Below are 23,564 nucleotides of genomic sequence, written 5' to 3' on the forward strand. Positions count from 1 at the left end.
TAAGTAAGATCCCAAACAAATATTACAACCTATATTACAGAACTGCTCCTCCTGCTTCTCTCTTTTGATGCTTATTTTGTGGGTGGACGCATCAAACTGTACCTCCTATTTTTAAAGGTGGCAAAGTGGTCAATAATACTATTATGTCTTAGTGGCCCAAACACTTCACCCTCAATGGACATGGCTGCAAAACTTGCAAGCCTTTTCTGACCCTTTAACTTGCGCAACCAGGAGTGCAGCCGGCGCAGTGCACTAAAGGACCTTTCACAGGAATTGTGAGGACAACCTGGATGACTTCCTTCAGAGAAGGAAACATATCATCATCCAGGAGGTTATGCACAGCAGGCATATCTTTGGGAGGACATCCAGCCTCTCTTTTCCGGGCAAGGAAGTTTCTGGCCACCAACATCTCTTCTGTTTCAACATCAATACCGTAGTGCTTGGCAAAGTCAGTTTAGCATGATGTATCTAGGAAGTTGTTTTGGGCTGCATGCCTGTATGCCTTTGAGCAGACCTGCATCTACAGTAAAGAATCGCTGGTCAAGCTCACAAACCATCCTGTCCAAGCAGGGGAGCAACAACTCTGTTTTCATTGTTTGTGAACATGACAATTCTGTGCCTAAACCCAAGGAGGTCCCCACCACAAAATTTCCCATTTTCCTTTGTTTTTCGCTTTCTTGCTGCGTCTGCCTCTGGACTTATTGGGAATTTCACAGAGTGCTTTGGTTCTGTCAAAGTTCTGTGGCAAATGCATCTGTGCGTTTGCCTATCAGTGTGTCACATACAGCTTGTTTGCCGATACAAGCTTCTGCCAGGTCTACAGTCTCTTTCTGGAGGAACTTGTGTAATCCCTCAGTTATAGAAAGAAGGGACTGAAACATCAGTAGCAAATACACGATGGAGAACTTATGAAGCTTTGCTCTCAGACTAACAGTCATGGGGGATCCAATGGTAGATAGACAATCAAAAATAGCAGTTAAAGTGTCCAGGACTGCATTTATGGACCGCAGCTGGCATGCCCAGCGAGTGTTTAAGAGCTGTACAAGTTCAGCTGATGCTATTCCAAGTTTGGACTGGGCTTCTTTGAACTTGTGGTGTTTAACGAGGGATGTACTGAAAAACGAATACACATTCTCCAAGAAACTGAAAAACTCAGCAGCCTCCGGAACAGCCCTGCAACTATGACACAACACCAAATTAAGCTCATGAAATTAGCAATGTACATAAATTGCCTCCGGATGCAGCACTCTGACATGTGCTTGCACACCTCCTTTGAACCCACTCATGACAGCTGCACCATCATAGGTCTTTGCAATGAACTTTAGGCCTGCTACCCCTCTCATTTGGAGTTGCTGTTGCAACTCATTTGCTATCGATTGGGCATCAAAATGACTTGATTTCTGCTAGTGCTAGTAAACGCTTCTTAACTGTCCCCTCTGTCACATACCTAACACACAGAGCCACCTGTTCAAACTGCCCATCCCTGGCCTCATCTGCCATAATGGCATACATTCCAGACTTTGACATCTCAGAGACCATGGTGTCCATAATCTCTTGAGCACAGCTTTCGATCATGTCATTCTGAGATTCTGGAGAGAGACATCGCATTTGATGGAGTATTGTACCTTTGCAGGAAAGGGTCAAACTCCTTCAAAAGCTCCATACATTCAAGAGAGTTCCATCTATTTGTGCTTTCATTAGATTCATCATTGGCACGGAAAGAGTCCGTCTTCCTAACATTGAGGTGACCGCCACAATTCTCCTCAGATACTCCCTTCTCTCTGCAATATCACAAGCATGGGCAGATGTTAAAATCTGAGCAATGTTCTCATGACTGCTAGTTGCCTGGTAGCTTTGCCATGCCACAACACTGTCTGTGTGTTTGTGCCATTTCATGTTTACCGAAGATAAACAAAGCTTTTTCCAATTTTTGCAGCCATTACTGACAAAATAATCAAATTGAATGTTTTTGCCAAAAACTCTACATGGAAAGCAGAAAGCTGCATACTCTACCTAATTGTGTTTCTCAAACCAGCAGTGCTGAAATGCTCTTTTCTGTGTACCAAAACTTAAGTGTGGGTAGCTATTCAGCTTCACTTGTCTGGGCCCAGTGTCTAAATTGCTCTAATTTCTGGAAGGATATGTTGCAGCGGCTTAATTACTTTCTTTCTCTGGATCTTTTGTTGTCCCTCCCTGTCTGGATCGGTTTGTTGTCCCGCTCTCTGGATCTGTTTGTTGTCCCTCTCTCTGGATCTGCTTGCTGTTCTTCTCGCTCTGGATCTGCTTCTTGTCTCTCTTTCTCTGGGCATGCTTGCTCTCTCTCACTTATACAGCTCGCATGTTGATCTCTGCCTTGCATAGAAGCCTCTCTTTCTGCATGACCCTTTAAGATATCATGAACATCATTTATTTATGCCTAACAAAAGTAAGACATGCTGTCACATTCTGTACACATTTAACTGAAAGCTTAAACATCTACTTGATTTTTTTATCACTAACCTTCATCAGACATGCTCCATCAGCTCTGTCAGCCTCCAGCTTCTTTCCGTCATTCTTGTCTGCTGTGTTTTGACATGTATTGTTATTAAACTCATATTTACAATAACTCAAGGCTTAATAGGTGATTAACCTCTACAGGATTGGTGGGTCCCCCTCTGGACTGTTGAGCTAACGTTAGGGTACTGCGATTAGCATGAGGTTGTAAGTAACAAGAACATTTTCCAGGACATAGACATATCTGATATGGGCAGAAAGCTTACATTCTTGTTAATCTAACTGCACTGTCCAATTTACAGTAGCTATTACAGTGAAATAATACCATGCTATTGTTTGAGAAGAGTGCACAGTTATGAACTTGAAAAGTGATTAATAAACCAATTAGGCACATTTGGGCACTCTTGATACAACATTTTGAACAGAAATGCAATGGTTCATTGGAACAGTCTAAAACTGCACATACACTGATGCCATCTAGTGGCCTAAATCTAAATTGCTCCTGGGCTGGAATAATACATTATGGCCCTTCTCTTGCATTTCAAAGACGATGGTACTAAAAAAATTAACGCTTTTTTCTCTTCTTTATATTATCTTTTACCAGATCTAACGTGTTATACTTGGGGCGGCAGGTAGCCTAGTGGTTAGAGCATTGGACTAGTAACCAGAAGGTTGCAAGATCGAATCCCCGAGCTAAAAATCTGTCGTTCTGCCACTGCCCCACTGTTCCTAGGGCGTCATTGAAAATAAGAATTTGTTCTTAACTGACTTGCCTAGTTAAATAAAGGTTAAAACATTTATATTCTCCTACATTCATTTCACATTTCCACAAACTTCAAAGTGTCTCCTTTCAAATAATATCAAGAATATGCATATCCTCGCTTCAGGGCCTAAGCTACAGGCAGTTAGATTTGGGTATGTCATTTTAGGCGAAAATTAGGGGGGAAAGGGTCTGATCCTTCAGAGGTTAAGCACACACACACAGCCACTCCATTGAATAGCAGGCTAATGTTACTGATTGCTTTGCACTGCTTGCAGTTAGCTGCTGATTCCTTCTAAACCACTCATTGTTAAATTTGCGATTTCCAACGTGTTGTGTAATGTTAATGTCCAATAGCCGATGAGTACCAATACGTTTTAGCTGTCATTTCTCTTCATTATTTCTCTTCATATGACAAGGATTTGCCAGTAGATTGTTGACTTGATGACTGCTAGCTAAGACTTTGAAAGTAAGATGTTGACATGATCAGTCCAATTAAAGCTACTGTCGATATAACGTGATTTGATGTCATTCTATGTGTTGCCAATGACCTTTTTGGATGGACACTTCTAATATACATTTTCTAGCTCTAACCTTAGACTTGTACTGTCCCATGAGTGATAAAAAAATGAATCTACGCAACGCTCTGTATTTTCTGCTGGCTTGCCCCACCACCACAGAAAGCACTGAGCTAGGCTGAAACACCTGCATTTTGGAGCTGCCTTACTCATGAAAACAAAAATGAGACTTAGTTTGTATGCTGCTTTATGAACTCAATGAATGTTAATTTTTTATTTTTTACATTGTTTGCTGACTGATGTGGCAGGTATTAATGCCAAAATAACAAGCAAATCAGCCCCACATCCCACCACTGGATACATTATACATTTCACCTACAAAGTTATTCAGTCCGAAAGGTGGCAAGTCTAATGCTCATTTTATGGACGCTGTGGACTCGTATTAATCCGACGTCTAGAATTTGAGCTAGGTTTGGGAAAAAATTGTCTGACGACCCTAATGCTAACAACGGTCAAAAATCCGGTATAGTGGTTCCCGCCAACGGCCAGACAAATCATGACAAGAGGCGGGGGAGTGTGTTGTGTACCGCCAAACAAGTTCATTTGCAAATTTTCATCGACATTGGTGTCATATTGGTTTAGATATGATGGTAGGGGAATTTGAATGTAACATTGAGCTTCAACCAATGCATATTCTATAACCCAATAATATTAGTGCACATCAAGACAAAAAAACATCTGAATTCTGGAGCCCTATAGTGACAGTAAAATAAAACAAAAGTAGCTTAATTGTCAACCCAAAATTCCTGAAAATAACTGGTTTAGGGTTGTGTATCAAAGTATTTTTTGATCATGCATTCCTGTTTGGACATGTTAGATGTAATAACATTTATTGAATACCATCTCTGTAGTCTATGACACTTCTTAATAAAGCATTGTAAAGGGCTTTTTATAATGACTTAATAAGGTGCTGACTCAAATGTATTCTATTGTGGGACGCTGCACAATTATTTTGGGGGGGTGCCACCAAATCATGTGCTGGTGCCACCAACTGAAAATGTTTGTGCCACCAGGGGTTAAATGTTAGTCTAGAGCCCTGGCTATATATCCTAGCTATCTCCCCCTCACCCCCTCTCCATCCTCACCTCCTGTCTTCCCTGTGTGTTCTGTCCTCATTCCCTCTCTTCCACTCCTCCCTGCCAGAACGCGTACCCCTCCAGGCGTTCCACCCACACGGACGACTCAGCCCTCTTCATGGTAAGGCGCCATGGCTGTGCTCCCATTCTCTTCTTCCCTTCTTCGCCAACAAGTGTGCACTACTTCACTCTTTCTCCACTAATATAAAACAGTTGTCAATTTAGGTTTTGACATCAACAAATTACCTTCAATTCATTGCATTTTCATCTCTTATCAAAATGAAAAGAAACCAATAAATACATTTACTCAATAAACATTTATTTTTCAAGGTATCTTCATCAAAAACTTTTATCATTCCATACAATAATCTGTCATGTTCATTTAGAAATAATACTTGGCGACCCCATCTGCAGTTGCCGGTCGGCCACACAAGGGGTCTCGACCCAGGCTTTGAATAACACTGTTTTAAAAAGGAGCAACTGGGGAAAGAAATATGGTATCCCCATGGCATGCTTACACCAATCTAATGCTGTTCTGGGGGAATAAAAAATAATTTAAAAAACATTATTTCAACAAAAATGATTCTTTATGCTTTTCAACCCTTGTGGCGGAGTAAACAAGTGCCCACTTTAGGAAAACAGTAGGAAATGGGAACACGACCTGTGTGTCACCTGCTCTCTATCCATCCTCTACCCACCTGTCAACACCCAATAACCTTTCATAGTCCTCCCCCTACATCTCTAACTAGTCATCAATGGTTAGATTGACACTCTTGTCTACTGTTTGGTTATATAGCTAAACACATTCACACTATAATGAATCTATAGACTTACAGGTATCTGCCCCAAAAAAAGGAAACGCAAGTAAATGAGGGATACAAAGTATATTGAAAGCAGGTGCCTCCACACACGTGTGGTTCCTGAGTTAATAAAGCAATTAACATCCCATCATGCTTAGGGTCATGTATAAAAATGCCCAGTTGCCCATTATTTTGGCTACCATGGTTAGATGAGATCTAGATGACTTTGAAAGAGGGGTATCAAAGGAGCATACAGGGTTTAAAGGGTGTTTATCTCAGTCACCAGATCTCAACCCAATTSATCACTTATGKGAGATTCTGTAGCGGCACCTAARACAGCGTTTTCCAACASCATCAACAAAACACCAAATGATGGAWTTTCTCATAGAAGAATGMTACTCATCCCTCCAATAGAGTTGTAGACACTTGTCGAATCTATGCCAAGTCGCATTGAAGCTGTTCTGGCGGCTCGTGGTGCCCCAACGCCCTATTAAGACACTTTATTTTGGTGTTTCCTTTATTTTGGCAGTTACCTGTGTTTTGTCATATGCCTGTGTGGAAATCTGGTCTTTCTGATTGCATCTAACAATCTTTTGGTCAGTGAGCGATGCGTTCCGCCATTCACTGCCACTGTAAAAGAAATGGCGTTTGACAACATTAACTGGGTCGTGTTCATTACGCACCAAATGCAAGAAAGCGGATTGAACTTCCATGTGGGACTAGGATAAAACGCAAATTTTCATTTTCTGTCAAGTGCCCTAATGAACACAACTCTGGGTATTAACCTTTTTCACAGTAACGTTCCTCCAACCCAAACTGTACCCCTCTGGCTCGTGTACTCTGAGCACAGTACGGTGTAACCCAAGGATCAGCCTGCTTTTGTTACACATGGCTTATTTACAGCCTGGTTTGGCGGGACTTGTCGAGCTAACCATGCCCCTCGGCTCACTTAAAATGTATATTTTACTAAAAAAAAACTTTTAGTTCGAGCACTTTCATTACAGTGCTTCGTCTTGAAAAGTTAAACTGTTGACATGCACATTTTGTGACTGTCAACARTAGACTAATGAACAAAATACCCAAGTATTTTTTTGTATAATGTCCCTTTTTAAAAGGGGGCAGGCACCAGATATGTAATCGGGTGCATGGAAGGAAATGGAAATAYCTACACCAGCATGGTATGGTTTGGGTCAGCACGGTAGTGTGAAAATGCTGTTATTTTAGTAATGAGATGMCCTGCTGCTTGGTTCTGGGTTTCAGCTGGCTGTTGGAATCCTTKCCTGTCCCGATGCTTTCTAACTCTAAACTTTTTTTCACTTACCTGTTCCAGAGACAGTGGTTGTGTCCCAAATGGCATCCTATTCCATATATAGTACACTACATTTTACCAACGCCCGTAGGGCACAACAAATAGGTCCCTTTTTCCTGGTGCATTGTAACCAGCTTCCACCTGTCCTGGCTTAACCCCTCTTCTCCTCCTTCTCTTCTTTCTCTTCTGATTCCCCTCTTTCTGTGTTTATTTTCTGTCTCTCTCTCTCCCTTCTCCGGCTGGTTCACTGTTAGAGCGAGTACCAGCCTCGCATGGTGTTTGAGGTAGACACTGACACCAACACCATAAAGAGGAAGCCTGGCACTCACAAGCAGGTGAAACACACTTTTGGTTACAGTACTACACACACACACACACACACACATTTGACTTGTTTCACATGCACATTTAGGGAGCAACTATTTGTACACAGCATACACAGAGTCGCACATTGTTGGAGTACTACACAGCAATACATACAAACAAACAAACCAACCAAGTCATAGGCACTTAACCCAAATTGCTCCTTTAATTCGCTCTAGATGAGAGCATCTGCTAAATTACTAAAATGTAAAATGATATACTGGTCTGCAAACATACCATCCCACACACACACATGCACAAAGTTGTTGTTTTGTGGCCTGCATCTGCAGCATGTTGTGTGTGCACTGTGCTTACTCAATTAACAGAACAGTACTCCATTTTGTATCGCTCTCTGCTTATAAATCTCTCCATTATTCCACGTCTCTTTTTATTTTCCTTCACGCTTCCTTGTTACTCTTTCTCCTCAATTCTCATTGGATTTTATTTTTAAATCCCTCAATCCACCTGTTCCCGTTCCTTCTTTGTCTCTCTCCTTATTTCTCCTTTTATTTTTGTCCTCCTGCACTCTTTCTCTCCGACCACCTCCCCCCAGTCTCTTACTGTGTCTGGGATGTCCATAGATGGGCGTCTCTCCTATCCTGACGATATTTTCCCCACGTGTCTACTGCAGGTACTGCAACCTTGCACGTCTTCTTTTCAGAGCAACCTCCCTTTTCCGTCTCTTTCTCTTCATTTCCTTATACTTTGGATTTTGGAGCATGCTGCTACACACTGGTCCAGGGACAGTTTAGTGATGGTTAGAGTTTGGCTAGTGCATGTGTGGTGCGCTCCCCTGTGCAAAATGCCTGCCTTGGCATCACCCAGGTGTGAGTTACACTTTGGCTGTGGATGCGGTGAGTTTCCCCTTTACAATGGAAATGCGTTGAGCACCAATTAGGAGAGCACTAGGTGTCTATAAATCTAATCCATGAATATGTTCATTATAAGCTAACCCTAAGGGGCACTCTACCTACCTGCAGCCAGAGAGCCTGCTCCATGGCTCTATGCCCATAGTCCACCCTCTTCTATGTAACAGTTGCCCATCTTTGATGTGGCGGTAAAAGATAGGTTTGTTAACACCAAACAGGCAAGATGAATGCTAATGCTAACAGCGCTAATGTTGTTGTCAAACGGTGCTCTCGTGATATTTACGAGCCTTTACTCTCCCCCATTACATCTCTGGTGCCAACGGAGGTGTGATTATATACCTAAGTATTGTTGAGAGAACCGTTTATGCATGACTGCTGGAGTTTCAGTCCTGACTCAAATTGATAGAGGGATGAAATTAACCCTCTCTCCCTCTGCTCTCCGCTGGGACTCGACTGGCCACTCAGCAGGGCGAGGATCGCTCCTCCTCCCTGTCTCCCACAGGTAAGACACCAGTCAYACTATTCCTGCTGCCCTTCACTGCTAGGTGCAGCTAGTCACACTGGCTTCCATGGAAACCAGAGTATAAATGGCTGTGAACTAGAGCAGCTTCCAACACACCCTTCCCCTCTCCTTACTAATTTACTGTATCCCAAATTGACTACTACTCCCTAGACGTTCCTGTGGATCTGAAAGGATTTTATTACACGCCCTATTCACTCTACCACTCTCCCACCTGCTCACTTCCTGTTCTGCTTGCAGCCCTCCAATCACCTTCTTACCCCGGCCCTGTTACTCCGCCCTCCTGCTGGGGACCCGCACAGAGGCCCGACAGCTTCTTGTTTCGCCTCAGCCAGAAGGAAGAGCAGAGGAGAGGTATGTCACCGGATCACAACCTCTGGATCTTGGCTGCATGGCCTTGGGAGCTTTCAGAAGAGAGTGTTGTTACCTCTTGAGTGTGCAATGCGCATGTCGCAATTGAGTGTCATGTGACATTGCTCTGGTAACTAGCTGGGCTGATGGACACGTCTGGATGGGATCCTGCACAGTCGCTGAGCGATACTGTGGATAGTCAAACAAAATAGATGGTTCACACCCTTAGAATTAAATTGGGGGTCGGGGGGGGGGGTAGTAGTATTAGATCATTTTGCTTATGGAAAGACTTTCTATGTTTTAAATGGGGGAGGGGATATTGTCGGCTTTTGTGTTGACTGTTATGTATGATGGTCTGCTCTGTTGGTTTTGTGATCCCGTCTGTCTGTAGGTCAGAGTTTTGTCTGTCTGGTTCAGTGACTTCCAAGTTCAGTTCAGTGACTAACATGCATCTGTGGCCTACAGTTTCGTAGCTCAGTTTTCTGTTGGTTTTGTTCCAACTCTCTCTTACTTCAAGTTCCTTCTGTTGCTGTAGAGTTCTATCTGCTGTAGTTTGCCTTCTGAATTGTTTGCCAGCCGTCTGATCATACCATTGTGTCTGTAGAGCTGGACTTTCCCCCTCTTCAGGATAAATGATTAGCATCCATTCTGCTTTCACCAGCTTTTGATCTTGTATGTGTATGTTTGAGCCTGTCTGGTTCTGTCTTCCTCCCCAGGTGATGGTTCTGCCCCCAGGTCGGAGCCTGAAGAGGTGACCCCTACCCAGCCTCAAGGCCCCATGGGAGAGGAGGCTGCTCTGGTGGAGCAACTGCGGAAGGTGAACAGATTCTCCCCCCTTTTGACCAAGCCATTAGGGYCTGGAGTTTCTACTGGGTTCCTTGGCCCATATTCATAAAGTGTCTCAGAGTAGAAGTGCTGAACTAGAATCAGTCTTTCCTTTCAGATCGTAATGAGTACAATTATATGGACACGGGACCTGATCCTAGATCAGCAATCCTACTCTGAGATGCTTTATGAGCCCAGGTSAGATCACAAGGTCAGGAAAAACTCCTGTCCCTACATGTGCTGATCCCCCTGTAATTGTGTCGTACTCTATTTTGTAGAACATCGAATCGCGTCTGAAAGTGTCCTTGCCAAGCGACCTAGGAGCAGCACTGACCGACGGGGTCGTGCTCTGCCATCTAGCCAATCACGTGCGGCCACGATCCGTACCCAGCATCCACGTGCCCTCCCCTGCTGTGGTGAGTGTTTGTGTGTTTGCGCACCTTGTGCGTGTGCTGTGCGTGCATACCATGTGTGCATTGGTGAGATATCAGTTTTAGAATACATTTTGTCAGTGTGTCTTCCTGTCAGGAACACTACACTTCAAGCATATCAATACAACTTTTTACATCTGCATTTGGCTTATGATCAGACACTGATTACATCCCAAATGGAACCCTATTCCCTATATAGTGCACTGCTGTGACATAGCCCTATAGGTCCTGGTCAAAAGTAGTGCACTATACAGGGAATAGGGTGCCATTTGGGACACAACCGCTGTCATTGTGCTTACCATTGTCCCCGTTCTGTCTCTGTCCATCAAGCCCAAACTGACGATGGCCAAATGTCGGCGGAACGTGGAGAACTTTCTGGAGGCGTGTCGCAGGATCGGGGTTCCACAGGTAAGACAGTGACCTCAACAAATTAATTAAATAGCTGAAACCTACTTTCAGACAGTGCAGGTTTTTCTCTTCTGTCTTAAGATTTCTTGTACAGAGTAGGGAGACAGACTCCCTCTACTGCTCTGCTTTTTGTATCAACAACAGTTTAGCCTACTTCTCTGTTCCTGCTGTTTATATCAGTTGACTCCAGCTAACTCAATTGACAAACTGGCAACCTGCATAGCTTTTGTAAACCGCTTAATGACAGTAACTTTCTCTCTCTCTCTTTCCGTTCCTCCGCTTCCCTCTCAAATGCATCTTCCATCTGTCCATCCAAACACAAAACCTCCCCTATCTGTGTGATCTTATCCTTTGCCTTCCCCCCCACCTAACCCCTTCCTCCACCATTCTCTTCCCCCACTCCCATGGGACAGGAGAGGCTTTGCACAGTGGAGGAGGTTCTGGATGGCCGGGGAGGCTGTGTTTACGGGACGCTGGGGGTCCTGCTCTCCATGGCTCCTCCCCCCCTCCTAATGCCTTCTCCCCCGGCCCAGCTGGCAGGCTTCGCCCTCTTCTATCTGTCCATCATGTCTGTACTGTGTGCCCTGTACTGCCACCTGGTGCCCCACCTCTGAACTGTCTGTCTGGACAACACAATCCCTTCCTCACCTTCATCGTCCCACAACAAACTGACTCTCTACCACTTGTGCACTCGCGCTCGCTCGCTCGCTCGCACACACACACTATCTCAAACACACACACACCACTCGCACTCCTCTGTACTTCTCATTTCATATTGCGGTGTTTTCCATCAATGCAGCAGTATCTATTCAGACACAGCAGTCAGCAGAACTCAACAAGGGAAAAACACAAGAATGAGTGGACCACTCCCTCTCTTAGTACCACTCTGCCTTAACAAAGAGGAGCGCCTGCAGCTGCCTGGTTTGCCATCCACTGAAAAGGGCACAACTCCATATGCCAAATACCATATAGTAGGTTTTATCTTTTGTTCCAGTTGCTTGTTGGGGAAGGTTACTTGCATCTCCTCAAGGAGTGGCGAGGTGGACCTTCAATGCTCCCTCGTAACCCTTCTGTCATGTACGGGCACTGCCCCCATTGAGAGAGACAGCGAGACCCTGTAGATTGCTGTGTTGTCACTGAACTGTCCGCTACTGTACCTACCTACTGAACCTCCTCCTGTGCCTTAAGTTTGTCCGTGTGCCGGTGTGTGTGTTTTAGATGGAACCTTCCCACCCGAAAGCGCTTCCATTGCACAGATAACATCAAAGTAGGAGTGCTTGTCATATGTAGCCTACGTGCTGCTTCCTCCCTCCTCCGGCCCCTGAGAAGAACCAACCACGAGTAATCTGACTAATCAGATTGCGCTTCTCTTCTCTCCTGACTCTAGCACAGCTTAGCCTAAGCTGCAAAGTCAGTCTGAAGTTTTTGCCTAATCAAAAAGAGAGCAGGTCGGCAAGGGTCATTTGTTAGCCTTTGAGTCTTTGCTGACGCACAATCAAGTATCCTACAGGAACCTTTTTTTTCCTTGACCGTCTGTGATCCAGCCCCCCTCTCAGTCATAATGCTCATTTTGTGGCTCTGGGGAGATGTTTCCCCTAGATACAGATTTACGATCAGCTACACCTCCCCAATCCTAACCTTTAAAGAGGAACTGAAACGCTCAAATCAACCTACATTTTACAATTTTATGTTCTGAAAATACTTTTTAAACATAATATGATACAGTCTTTTAGAGTGCCTAGCACAAGCTTATTTTATCTTTATTTAACTAGGCAAGTCAATTAAGAACAAATTCTTATTTACAATGACGGACTAGGAACAGTGGGTTTAACTGCCTTGTTCAGGGGCAGAACGACAGATGTTTACCTTGTCAGCTCGGGATTCGATCTTGCAACCTTTCGGTTACTGGCCCAACGCTCTAACCACTAGGCTACCTGCAGCCCCATAGAGAGGTGTGGCCACAGCCATATTGAAATAACCTCATGGGAATGGTAGGGCAGCCGCGCGCCTACTGTAGTCATGGCTTTTTGATCAAGACTGATTAAGAAGTGAAGAAACTAAAAGCTAGAACTACCAATTTGAGAGGGAACATCAATAAAATAATAACAATCATGTTAACAAGCCTGTATAGTCCGGTCAAAAATCCACTTGCATAAGTTTTTGAGCTCATTCAGATGTATGCTACATTGGTGATTTTTTGCAGGGGCATCGGATCTACTATCTACTACGGATCTATTACCCGACATTAGTAAGGTAGTTAAATGCATGATTTCCACAATAACAAAGCAGTTAGCATTGAATAAGCTTGTATAGTCCAGTCAAAAACCCACTTGCATAAGTTTTTGAGCTCATTCAGCGAGCAAGGTCTAGCTGTGTTAAACATTACAGGAATTTTGACATGGGCATCGGATCATACTGTGTTAGCAAGCTAGCTAACAGCAAAAAGCTTAGCTTACTGCATGGTAGTACCCACAATAATAGTCACTTTTGCAGCCAGATGGTGTACGCTATGCATAAACAGTATTCAATATGGTTTACAGTGAGCGATTTAAGATGTGCCAAACCTAAGAGGCTAGCTGGGCTAGAAAAACAAGTATTCAGTTAATGCAACACTACATAAAGAGAGACATAAGACAACTACACAACATGGCAGCAACACATGACAATACAACATATTAGCAACACATCACGACAACATTCACCACAATGGTAGCAACACCACAATGGTAGCAGCACCAACATGGTAGACAGCAATACATCACGCAAAGCAACCACAAGTGTCAGTAAGAGTGTCAAGGGTTGAGTCTTTGAATGTAGAGAACTGTCTAGCTTGAGTGTGTTTTGCAGCTCGTTCCAGTCGCTAGCTGCAGCAAACTGAAAAGAGGAGCGACCCAGAGATTTGTGTGCTTTGGGGACCAGAATGTTTTACAGAATGCGACTGGCAAAACGGGTGTTGTATGTGGAGGATGAGGGCTGCAGTAGATATCTCAGATAGGTGGGGAGTGAGGCCTAAGAGGGTTTTATAAATAAGCATCAAGCAGTGTGTCTTGCACTGGGTATACAGAGATGTCCAGTTTACAGAGGAGTATAGAATGCAGTGATGTGTCCTATAAGAAGCATTGGTGGCAAATCTGATGGCCGAATGGTAAAGAACGTCTAGCCGCTCGTGAGCACCCTTACCTGCCGATCTATACATTTCGTTTTCATAATCTAGCATGGGTGGGTTGGTAATCTGATTCAAGGTTTGGCAGCTGGGGTGAAAGAGGAGCAATTACGATAGAGAAAACCAAGCCTGCAGCTTGGATAGGAAAACATTCTCAATAAAGAAACTAACATGCATTGTAATCTGGGTTGCCTGTCAGATGAACCATTCAAGTGATGTCATTTATGGCGGCACGCATTAGTCCATGAGGCAATTTTCTAATGTTTTTTTTGTACTGGTTTAAGGGTTTGAACTTGCTTCTTTATCACATTTGACTTAATAAAATGTTTCAGTTCGTCTTTAACCATTAGTAGGGAAAACTGACCCACGATCAGTGTCTAGGGGCAACTTCACTCTACTCCCATTTTAGCACTTGCCTGATCCCAGGTCTGTTTGTGTGTTAAAACAAATCTGGGACCAGTCTAGGTAGGCACAAGCTGTGGTAACAATCAGCCCCAGGATATGACTGGACTGCCTTCAGGAAGTATTCACACCCTGAGACTTTTTACACATTTTGTTGTCTTACTAATGGGAAACTTACAAAATTTTGTCTACGATCTACAGAAAATACTCTGACAAAGTGGGGGGGGGGGGAATTATGAAAAGTAAAACCCTAATCTTGATTAGGTAAGTATTCAATACATGAGTCCAATGCTTGTTAGAATCCCCTTTGGCAGCGATTACAGCTGTGAGCTCTGTGAAATTGGTTGTTGATCATTCGTGGACATCCATTTTCAGGTTTTGCCATAGATTTTCAAGCAGATTTAAGTCAGAACTACAACTATGCCACTCAGGAACATTCCCTTTCTTCCTTGTAAGCAACTCCAGTGTAGATTTGGCCTTGTGTTTTAGGTTATTGTCCTGCTGAAAGGTGAATTTGTCTCCCAAGTTTTTGCCTCTGCTTAGCTCCATTCCATTTATTTTTTATCCTGAAAACTCCCCAGTCCTTAATTATTACAAGCATACCCATAACATGATGCAGCCACCACTATGCTTGAAAATATGGAGAGTGGCACAGAGTAATGAATGCATTACAGAGTAATGTATTCAGGACAAATTGTGTATTGATTTGTACATGTTTTATGCAGTATTACTTTAGTGCCTTGTTGCAAACAGGATGCATGTTTTGGAATATTCCTCTGTACAGGCTTCCTTTTCACTGTCAATTAGCTTAGTATTGTGGAGAAACTACAATGTTGATCCATCCTCCGTTTTGTCCTATCACAGCCATTACACTGTTTTAAAGTCACCATTAGGCTCATGGTGAAATCCCAGAGCGGTTTCCTTCCTTCCTGGGGCRTTGTATGTTAGGAAGGACGCCTGTATCTTTGTAATGACTGGGTGAATTGATGCACAATCCAAAGTGTAATTACTAACTTCACCATGTTCAAAGGGATATTTCATATCTGCTTTGTTTTATTTTACCCATCTACCAATAGGCGCCCTTTGTGAGGCATTGGAAAACCTCCCTGGTCTTTGTGGTTGAATCTGTGTTTGAAATTCACTGCTCAACTGAGGGACCTTACAGATAATTGTATGTGGGATACAGAGATGAGGTAGTCATTCAAAAATAATTTTAAACACTTATTGCACACAGAGTGAGTCCATGCAACTTAATATGTGACTTGTTAAGCACATTTCTACTCCTGAACTTATTTTTGGCTTGCAATAACAAAGGAGTTAAAGACATTTCAGATATTTATTTTGTAAAAAATTACACATTTGACATGGGGCGTTGTGTGTAATCAGTTTTAATTTCAGGCTGTAACACAACAAAATGTGGAAGGTCAAGGGGTGTGAATAGTTTCTGAAGGCACTGTATATGGCAATGAGTGCTCTTATACTGTTCTATACGAAGACAAAGCACATATTCCTTGAGAAAGAGCGAGCAAGTGACTCTGGGTTTGTTCCAAATGGGTCCCTATTCCTTATAGTGCACTACTTTTGATCAGAACCCTATGGGCCCCCTGGTTAAAAGTAGTGCACTCAATAGGGAATAGGGTGCCATTCGGGATGCAGGCTGCGTGTGTAGTTTGTTGTTGGTCTATGCTGAATGACAAGGAGTAATGTCTCCTCTGGCTCTGAAGAGCGGTGTGTATGTTCTCTGTGTCAGTGGTCTGTTTGGTTAGAGGATGTGTACCCACGTGCCGATCTCTACTGTTGTTGACCTTTCAACTCTTTCCCAGAGCTCCTCCTTGCACAATAAAATGAACCAAATATTTGCTGTTCTTTCCTTCCTCTCTGTAGTCTGTCTTCTCTCCGCGCTACTTTAGATTGTGTTACCACATTTTCTCTCACTCACTCACACACTTATATTTGCTCCTGTGGGATATGTTGTTCAGTGGGTATCTCAGTGCACCAGTCCCTACTTATTGTAATCCTGTGCTTCTGTTTGCACACCTCTGCTCCTTTTCCATGCTCTCCTCAAGGTCATGCTTTTGGATCCCATTCACCTTTTCCATTATGTTGAGTTTCATGTCTTTACATTTTTGTTGATGATTTCTGTTATCTTTTGGTTGTAGTTTTTGATATTATTATTTAMCCATCCATTGACATATCCTTTTTTGTTCTCCCCTCCTGTTTTCCGTCCTCCTTTTGCCTTGCGTGTGTGTGTTTTTGTGTATGTGTGTGCATCGTCTGGACTCAGACCCAGCTGTGCCTGCCCCTCCACATCCTGGAGGAGAGAGGGCTCCCCCAGGTGGCCGGGACGGTGTGTGCGCTCCTGGAGCTGGCCCCGCCCAAACACACAACTTCCCCCACCACCACCATTACTACCCCTCTGGCCATTTAGGGCAGCGGAGTTCCACATTCACTCTCATGGATGGACAGACACAGGACCCACTCTCTCCCTCTCCGAGGGTACGTTACATGGCTTTCCCTCTCGACCACCCCTGGCACAAGGGTGTGAAGAGAAGACTGCTCCCCCATTTTCCCCTCAGCCATACAGGGGCACCCAGCCTTCCCAGAGATGTCTTCCCCAATGGAGAGAGGGAACAAAGGGATGACTGTCTTTCCCCCAGTGTCCCCACACAGACTGCTTACGACTTGCATCCTCTAAAGACAGACAGACAGACAACCGAGATTGTTCCAGACAAACGGTCAGTTGGACGGCAAGGAAGAGAGTTCTTTTTATTTTCTAATAGTCAGTTGTCTTCTCTCTCTTCTCTCTCCATCCTCCTTTTACTTATGTTCACCAGGGATTGTTAAATTTTACACCATTATTATTATTATTATTAATGCATCTCATATTCATGTTACTGAGTTACATGTTACATGTCAGATCCTTGCATGTCAGCGGGATCAGGTAGGGGGAAGGGTTCGGAGACTTGGAAGTTGTCTAAGTAACACAGTCATGTGCTACAAAAAGTCATTTGGGCAACAGTTACGTTGATGCTGCCAACACTTAAAATGGCTGTTATTAAATGAACCAGTCTTCTACATTTTTTTATTATGTGGTCAAATCACGAGCTAGCTGAATCAAAAGCGATGCTGGAGTAGAAAGAGAGAGGGAGCTCTGGGAATCTCTGTTTTATTCTTTCTCAAAATGTTGTGTACAAATATATGAGTGAACAAAACATTAGGAACACTATCCTAATATTGAGTTGCACCTCCTTTTACCCTCAGAACAGCCTCAATTCGTTGGGGGCATGGACTCTACAAGGTGTCAAAAGCCTTCCATAGGGATGCTGGCCCATGTTGACTCCAATGCTTCCCATAGTTGTCAAGTTAGCTGGATGTCCTTTGGGTGGTGGACCATTATTGATACACACGGGAAACTGTTGAGCATGAAAAACCCAGCAGTGTTGCAGTTCTTGACACTCAAACGGTGCGCCTGGCATCTACTACCATACTCAGTTCAAAGGCACTTAAATATTTTGTCTTGCCCATTCACATACACAATCCATGTCTCAATTGTATCAAGCCTTAAAAATCCATCTTTAACCTGTCTCCTTCCCTTCATCTACACTGATTTGAAGTGGATTTAACAAGTGACATCAATAAGGGATCATAGCTTTCACCTGATCAGTCTGTCATAGAAAGAGGTTCCTGATGTTTTGTACACTCAGTGTATATGGGTTATTATACAGAAGTGGTGCAAATTGGGGGTTGGAAAAAATTCACGTTTGTATCCTATTTTCCCCTAACTTTCTGCACACGTCTGCACACGTCTTATATATATATATATACACACACACACACTACTCACACTTTGTATTGCATATTTGAAATCTTTACCTTAACACTAGATGTAATTTCTGAAACATAGTGTAAACGTTGCAGTAAAGGGAGAACCAGCACAGTAGTGATAATTTTGAATAACCTTATTACACATTCATTTGAGAAATTATTTGCATACCAAATTAACAAAATGACAGGCGTTGGGAAAATAACGTGTTTCAGTGTCAATAGAGGACTCAGATGGATATCATTCGTTTTAGTATAGACATTGCTATTGAGGGCTTCCACCATTTAAAAGTAGTGAACTGGGTGCGTATTCCTATGTGTTCGGAGTGATCAGCCAATGATCAGAAAGCATCGTCTTCTTCAAATTTGTAAACCAAAGACGAAAGTAATATCCAGGAGCCAAGACCGATATTTATACCAGGGCATTGGTCCCAAGATCCAGACCCAGTGAGTTGAGACGATGACACGTAAAGAMCGAATTTGTGGTCTTGAGTGTTTTATGGGGGGGAGGGGCTCAGTCCGGCTTTCAATTTACTCCTTAAAGTCATAGTAGTGTATTGCACAAGGTGCCACTTTGAAAGTGGATAGTGCATAAGCAGTATCTCTTGTCATGTCAGTCATTGCATACCTTAGAGAGCTATTTATGACATGTCAGAAATGTCCAGATCAACTAGCCCATGTCAGTTAAAATCTTTTAGCAATGTTTTTTTAGACTATTGATTTGCAGGAAATAGGATTTAAAATGGCAAAATGTTCTCTCAGCCAACAAGAGGGGTGTGAACAGTTTGTCAGTAATGTGCTTGTGGCACAGATATTCCCCAATGCTGGAAGGGGGCCTGAGTAAAAAGTTTGGGAACCCCTGCAGTAGAGCATAGTACATTATAGACGTCTATGTTTTGGCGAAATCGATGCTAATGTTTGGGGTTTTGRATGGTTGGATCGCCCTGCTGGATATGTATCTCAATACTCTACACTTTTTCATAAAGTGTGGACTTGTCCCCTACCCACATGGTGGACCTCTTGTAGCTCAGTCGGCAGAGCATGCCGCATGCAACTTTAAAATGGAGATAGCCTCAATGGCACTGCCCATGCTGTCACAGACGCCATAATGGCATAGATACAAAGACGAGACCTCTATATAAACGTCCCTTTTTCAGGACCCTGTCTTTCAAACATAATTTGTAAAAATCCAAATAACTTCACAGATCATCATTGTAAAGGGTTTAAACACTGTTTCCCATGCTTGTTCAATGACCCATAAACAATTAATGAACATGCACCTGTGGAACGGTCGTTAAGACACTAACAGCTTACAGACGGTAGGCAATTAAGGTCACACTTATGGAAACTTAGGACACTAAAGAGGCCTTTCTACTGACTCTGAAAAACAGCAAAAGAAAGATGCCCAGGGTCCCTACTCATCTGCGTGAACGTGCCTTAGGCATGCTGCAAGGAGGCATGAGGACTGCAGATGTGGCCAGGGCAATAAATTGCAATGTCTGTACTGTGAGACGCCTAAGACAGCGCTACAGGGAGACAGRACGGACAGCTGATAATCCTCGCAGTGGGCAGACCACGTGAAACAACACCTGCACAGGATCGTTACATCTGAACATCACACCTGCGGGACAGGTACAGGATGGCAACAACTGCCCGGACTGAGCTTGTTGTCATTACAGGCAATCTCAAAGCTGTGCGTTACAGGGAAGACATCCTCCTCCCTCATGTGGTACCCTTCCTGCAGGCTCATCCTGACGTGACCCTCCAGCATGACAATGCCACCAGCCATATTGCTCGTTCTGTGCGTGATTTCCTGCAAGACCGGAATGCCAGTGTTCTGCCATGGCCAGCGAAGAGTCCGGATCTCAATCCCATTGAGCACGTCTGGGACCTGTTGGATCGGAGGGTGAGGGCTAGGGCCATTCCCCCAGAAATGTCCGGGAACTTGCAGGTCCCTTGGTGGATGAGTGGGGTAACATCTCACAGCAAGAACGGGCAAATCTGGTGCAGTACTTAATGCAGCTGGTGGCCACACCACATACTGACTGTTACTTTTGATTTTGACCCCCCCTTTGTTCAGGGACACATGATTCCATTTATGTGGAACTTGTTCAGTTTATGTCTCAGTTGTTGAATCTAGTTATGTCCATACAAATATTTACACATGTTAAGTTTGCTGAAAATGAACACAGTTGACAGTRAGAGGAYGTTTCTTTTTTTGCTGAGTTTACATCTCCATGGTGTCMATTGTTTCGGTTGCGACTGTTTCCCGACTTCAAAGAATCCCCATAGCGCTCTTTCWTTTGGACAGATGGACATCCCACCAAACATATAATTAATGACACTAATTAAAAATAGATGATTTACCAACTTGCTCACTCATTTTCTACAAAATGTTTGCAGATGGACTACTCGCCATGTGGCCATGCTGGAGCAGGGTGCAATCCCATCACCTGGTGATATTTGTAGGGRTGTGGCTTAAGGTACATTCACTCTATTGTCTTTTAATGTGTGTGTTTCGGTCGTGACATCAAACGGTGGGACAGCATTTTTTATAGAAAGATGTTTCGAAATAAAAGCACTAATGAGATCAGTATCTTTCGATGTAATAATAGAACAATTCAAGATGTTCCATTGAAATAATAAAAACTACTTCAATGCTTTATTTTMAAACATGACGTTTAGGAATCGGTGTAGGACAGCCAACTCTCAATAGAAATGGGTGTATAAAAAATGACTTTGTACTATATTAATTTAACAATATATTTGTTATTCCCTTGGATTGAATTACAACATATCATGAGGTAAATACATTTGTAGAGTTGTTTTTTTAATATATATATCGTTTTTGGGGGGTGGGACTGCAATTTGCACCACTTCTGTAGAATCACTCGTATATAAAGCTTCAATTTATGTGTTTTGCCACAAGGAGTTGCGGTCTCGTGTAGCTACATGGATTGGACACCGCACCCCAGGGTGTTGGTAGACACTGTCCGTAAGTGCTGTGCCAGGGCAAGTCAAATAAAAAGTTCTATAAGAAAACAAAACAAGCCTCTTAAAAGGTTTAGTGTTTTGAGTGGGATTGGTTCAAGCTGATCCTAGACCAGTGTTTACAGGCAAGTTCTTCCTTGAGCGCAGCTCAATCAAGTCTCTAATCAAGGGCAGGTTGACTGACAGCATGACATCATAGCCTGCACCTTTGCATTCGTCTCCGTTTCTATCCTGAAGTAATGGTTCTTATTATTGTTCACTCTAGTGATGAGCGGTTGGGGCCGGTCTGGGGCTAAACATACACTAACTTTGTAGAAAATAAAAGTCTTTTTTATTTGTGTCTTTTTTTACAAACCACCTCATCACCTTCACAGTTGAGTTCAACATGGCGAGTTGTGACACCATAGTAGTAGTGAATATGACACTGTCTCCCTCATGCACGGAACTCATCTTTTTATCACTACATGTAGCTTGCATGAAAGTAAAAGCGGTCTATAGATTTTGCTATTGACAGTGTTCAAGACACCCTTCCGATTCTCATGATCAAGTTGTTTTTAGTGTATGGTTTTTATAGACACAAATGTGGCTCTTGCTGCACACGTTGCTAATTTGGTCTGTTCATTAGGCGCCAAACAGGGGAAAAAAACAGGGACTACCTGTTTTTGTCCAATAAGAAATGTTATCCATTGCAAAACATTTTCAGTTGCAGTGTTACCTACAGAAAGACAGGTTAACTGACTGACTCTTAGTTCTGAGGCAGACACAACCTCTACTTCCCAGGGAGGGGGATGAGGGAGTGCTAGCCACAGAGCTGACAATAATACTCTGGTCAGGACTGACCTGAGGACAACTGATTGAATGGGCTCTTGTAGGCAGATTCCCAGCCTCCCTTTTCAGAACTCGGAGTCTATCGAAAATCAAGTTAAAATTGTAATATCTCTGGCAGCCTACATAGCTTTTACTGTAAGGATGTGCATCGATGTAGGCTGGGATTCTGCCTACATAGCTTCTGAAGGGAAAACATATCATAGGTATGTTTTTACCATTAACTTTCCTTTGGATAGACTGAGTTCTGAAAAGGGAAGTTAAAGATGATTTAAATATTAGTATAAATGTTTTGTATAGATATTTTAGTGTTTTTTCCCCCTGCCTGACTTGGACTTTCTCCAGCAGAAATCATGTGCCCCTATTGCTAGGTCTGGATCCTGTGACATTTGTACAGTAAAATAGATGCATTCCATTTGTTTACAAGTATGTACTACTTCCCACATACAGAGAGGACCTTTTTTTAATGACCTTAACATGGTCTTTACAGTTTGCTGAAATTGTCCCTGAAAACGTAAAATGTTTTATTATTTTCTGGAATGAATATTTGGCTTTATCGTTAAAGTGCATTAATAAAAGTTTCCCATTTCAGTCTCCTGAGTGCGCTTCTTTATTACCATTCTTGCCCTTGTTAGACTGCATTTAAGTAAGGACCTTGTTGGTAGTAGTATTCAAAATAGCCATGCCAACTTTATACTCTAGGTCAAAGAAAAACAGCAGTTCTCATTGAAGATATATTTTACTACAGGCCAAGTGTCGACTTAGATTGTCTGTAATCAGGAATTGAACACTGAAAAGTAACATGTCTGGTATTGAGATCAATACTTTTTTGGAGTTTACTTTCACTGGCGCTCCTGAAGCCGGGACACCTCACTTTTTCTTTCCTTTATTGGACTTGGGCTACTTGCTTTTTTTTACAGGGGCCCAGGCTGCGTATTACTAGCGTTCCTCTCCACTGCGACTGGATCTGCAGGCGACAGACAGGGAATAAGACTGTTGGGGTATAATAAACAAAAGAGGGGACAGTTGTGACTTATTTTTTGCTTTCAGAAAATAAGAGCTGAAAATACTTGGTAGAGGGAACATGCAGTTGAAGTCAGAAGTTTACATACACTTTGTTGGAGTCATTAAAATTTGTTTTTCAACCACTCCACAAATTTCTTAACAAATTATATAGTTTTGGCAAGTCGGTTAGGACATCTACTTTGTGCATGACACAAGTAATTTTTCCAACAATTGTTTACAGACAGATTATTTCACTTATAATTCACTGTATCACAATTCCAGTGGGTCAGAAGTTTACATACACTAAGTTGACTGTGCCTTTAAACAGCTTGGGAAATTCCCGAAAATTATGTCATGGCTTTAGAAGTTTCTGATAGGCTAATTAACATAATTTGAGTCAATTGGAGGTGTACCTGTGRATGTATTTCAAGGCCTACCTTCAAACTCAGTGCCTCTTTGCTTGAGGGGGAAAATCAAAAGAAATCAGCCAAGACCTCAGAAAAACAATTGTTGACCTCCACAAGTCTGGTTCATCCTTGGGAACAATTTCCAAACGCTTGAAGGTACCACGTT

The 23,564-nt window shown here is 43.0% G+C and overlaps 1 protein-coding gene across 10 annotated transcripts in view; it reads left to right on the forward strand.

Moving 5' to 3' along the window:
- The window catches only part of lrch3 (leucine-rich repeats and calponin homology (CH) domain containing 3), an 80,691-nt gene extending 58,114 nt beyond the window's left edge, over nucleotides 1-22,577 (forward strand). For 2 of the 10 annotated variants that reach the window (XM_024014442.3, XM_070433945.1), the window contains exons 14-21: nucleotides 4,975-5,028; nucleotides 7,933-8,010; nucleotides 8,714-8,750; nucleotides 9,009-9,122; nucleotides 9,836-9,936; nucleotides 10,223-10,360; nucleotides 10,706-10,783; nucleotides 11,197-16,204. In XM_024014442.3, coding sequence (XP_023870210.1) covers nucleotides 4,975-5,028; nucleotides 7,933-8,010; nucleotides 8,714-8,750; nucleotides 9,009-9,122; nucleotides 9,836-9,936; nucleotides 10,223-10,360; nucleotides 10,706-10,783; nucleotides 11,197-11,397 — 801 coding nt within the window. In that variant the 3' untranslated portion in view covers nucleotides 11,398-16,204. Of the gene's footprint in view, nucleotides 1-4,974; nucleotides 5,029-7,932; nucleotides 8,011-8,713; nucleotides 8,751-9,008; nucleotides 9,123-9,835; nucleotides 9,937-10,222; nucleotides 10,361-10,705; nucleotides 10,784-11,196; nucleotides 16,205-16,632 lie in introns of those variants that run through there. The other 8 variants (XM_024014443.3, XM_070433950.1, XM_070433946.1 and 5 more) reach the window with 7 other exon arrangements.
- The last annotated feature ends 987 nt before the right edge of the window (nucleotides 22,578-23,564 follow it).

This window comes from Salvelinus sp. IW2-2015, linkage group LG22 (genome assembly GCF_002910315.2).
Source record: "Salvelinus sp. IW2-2015 linkage group LG22, ASM291031v2, whole genome shotgun sequence".
NCBI lineage: Eukaryota > Metazoa > Chordata > Actinopteri > Salmoniformes > Salmonidae > Salvelinus > Salvelinus sp. IW2-2015.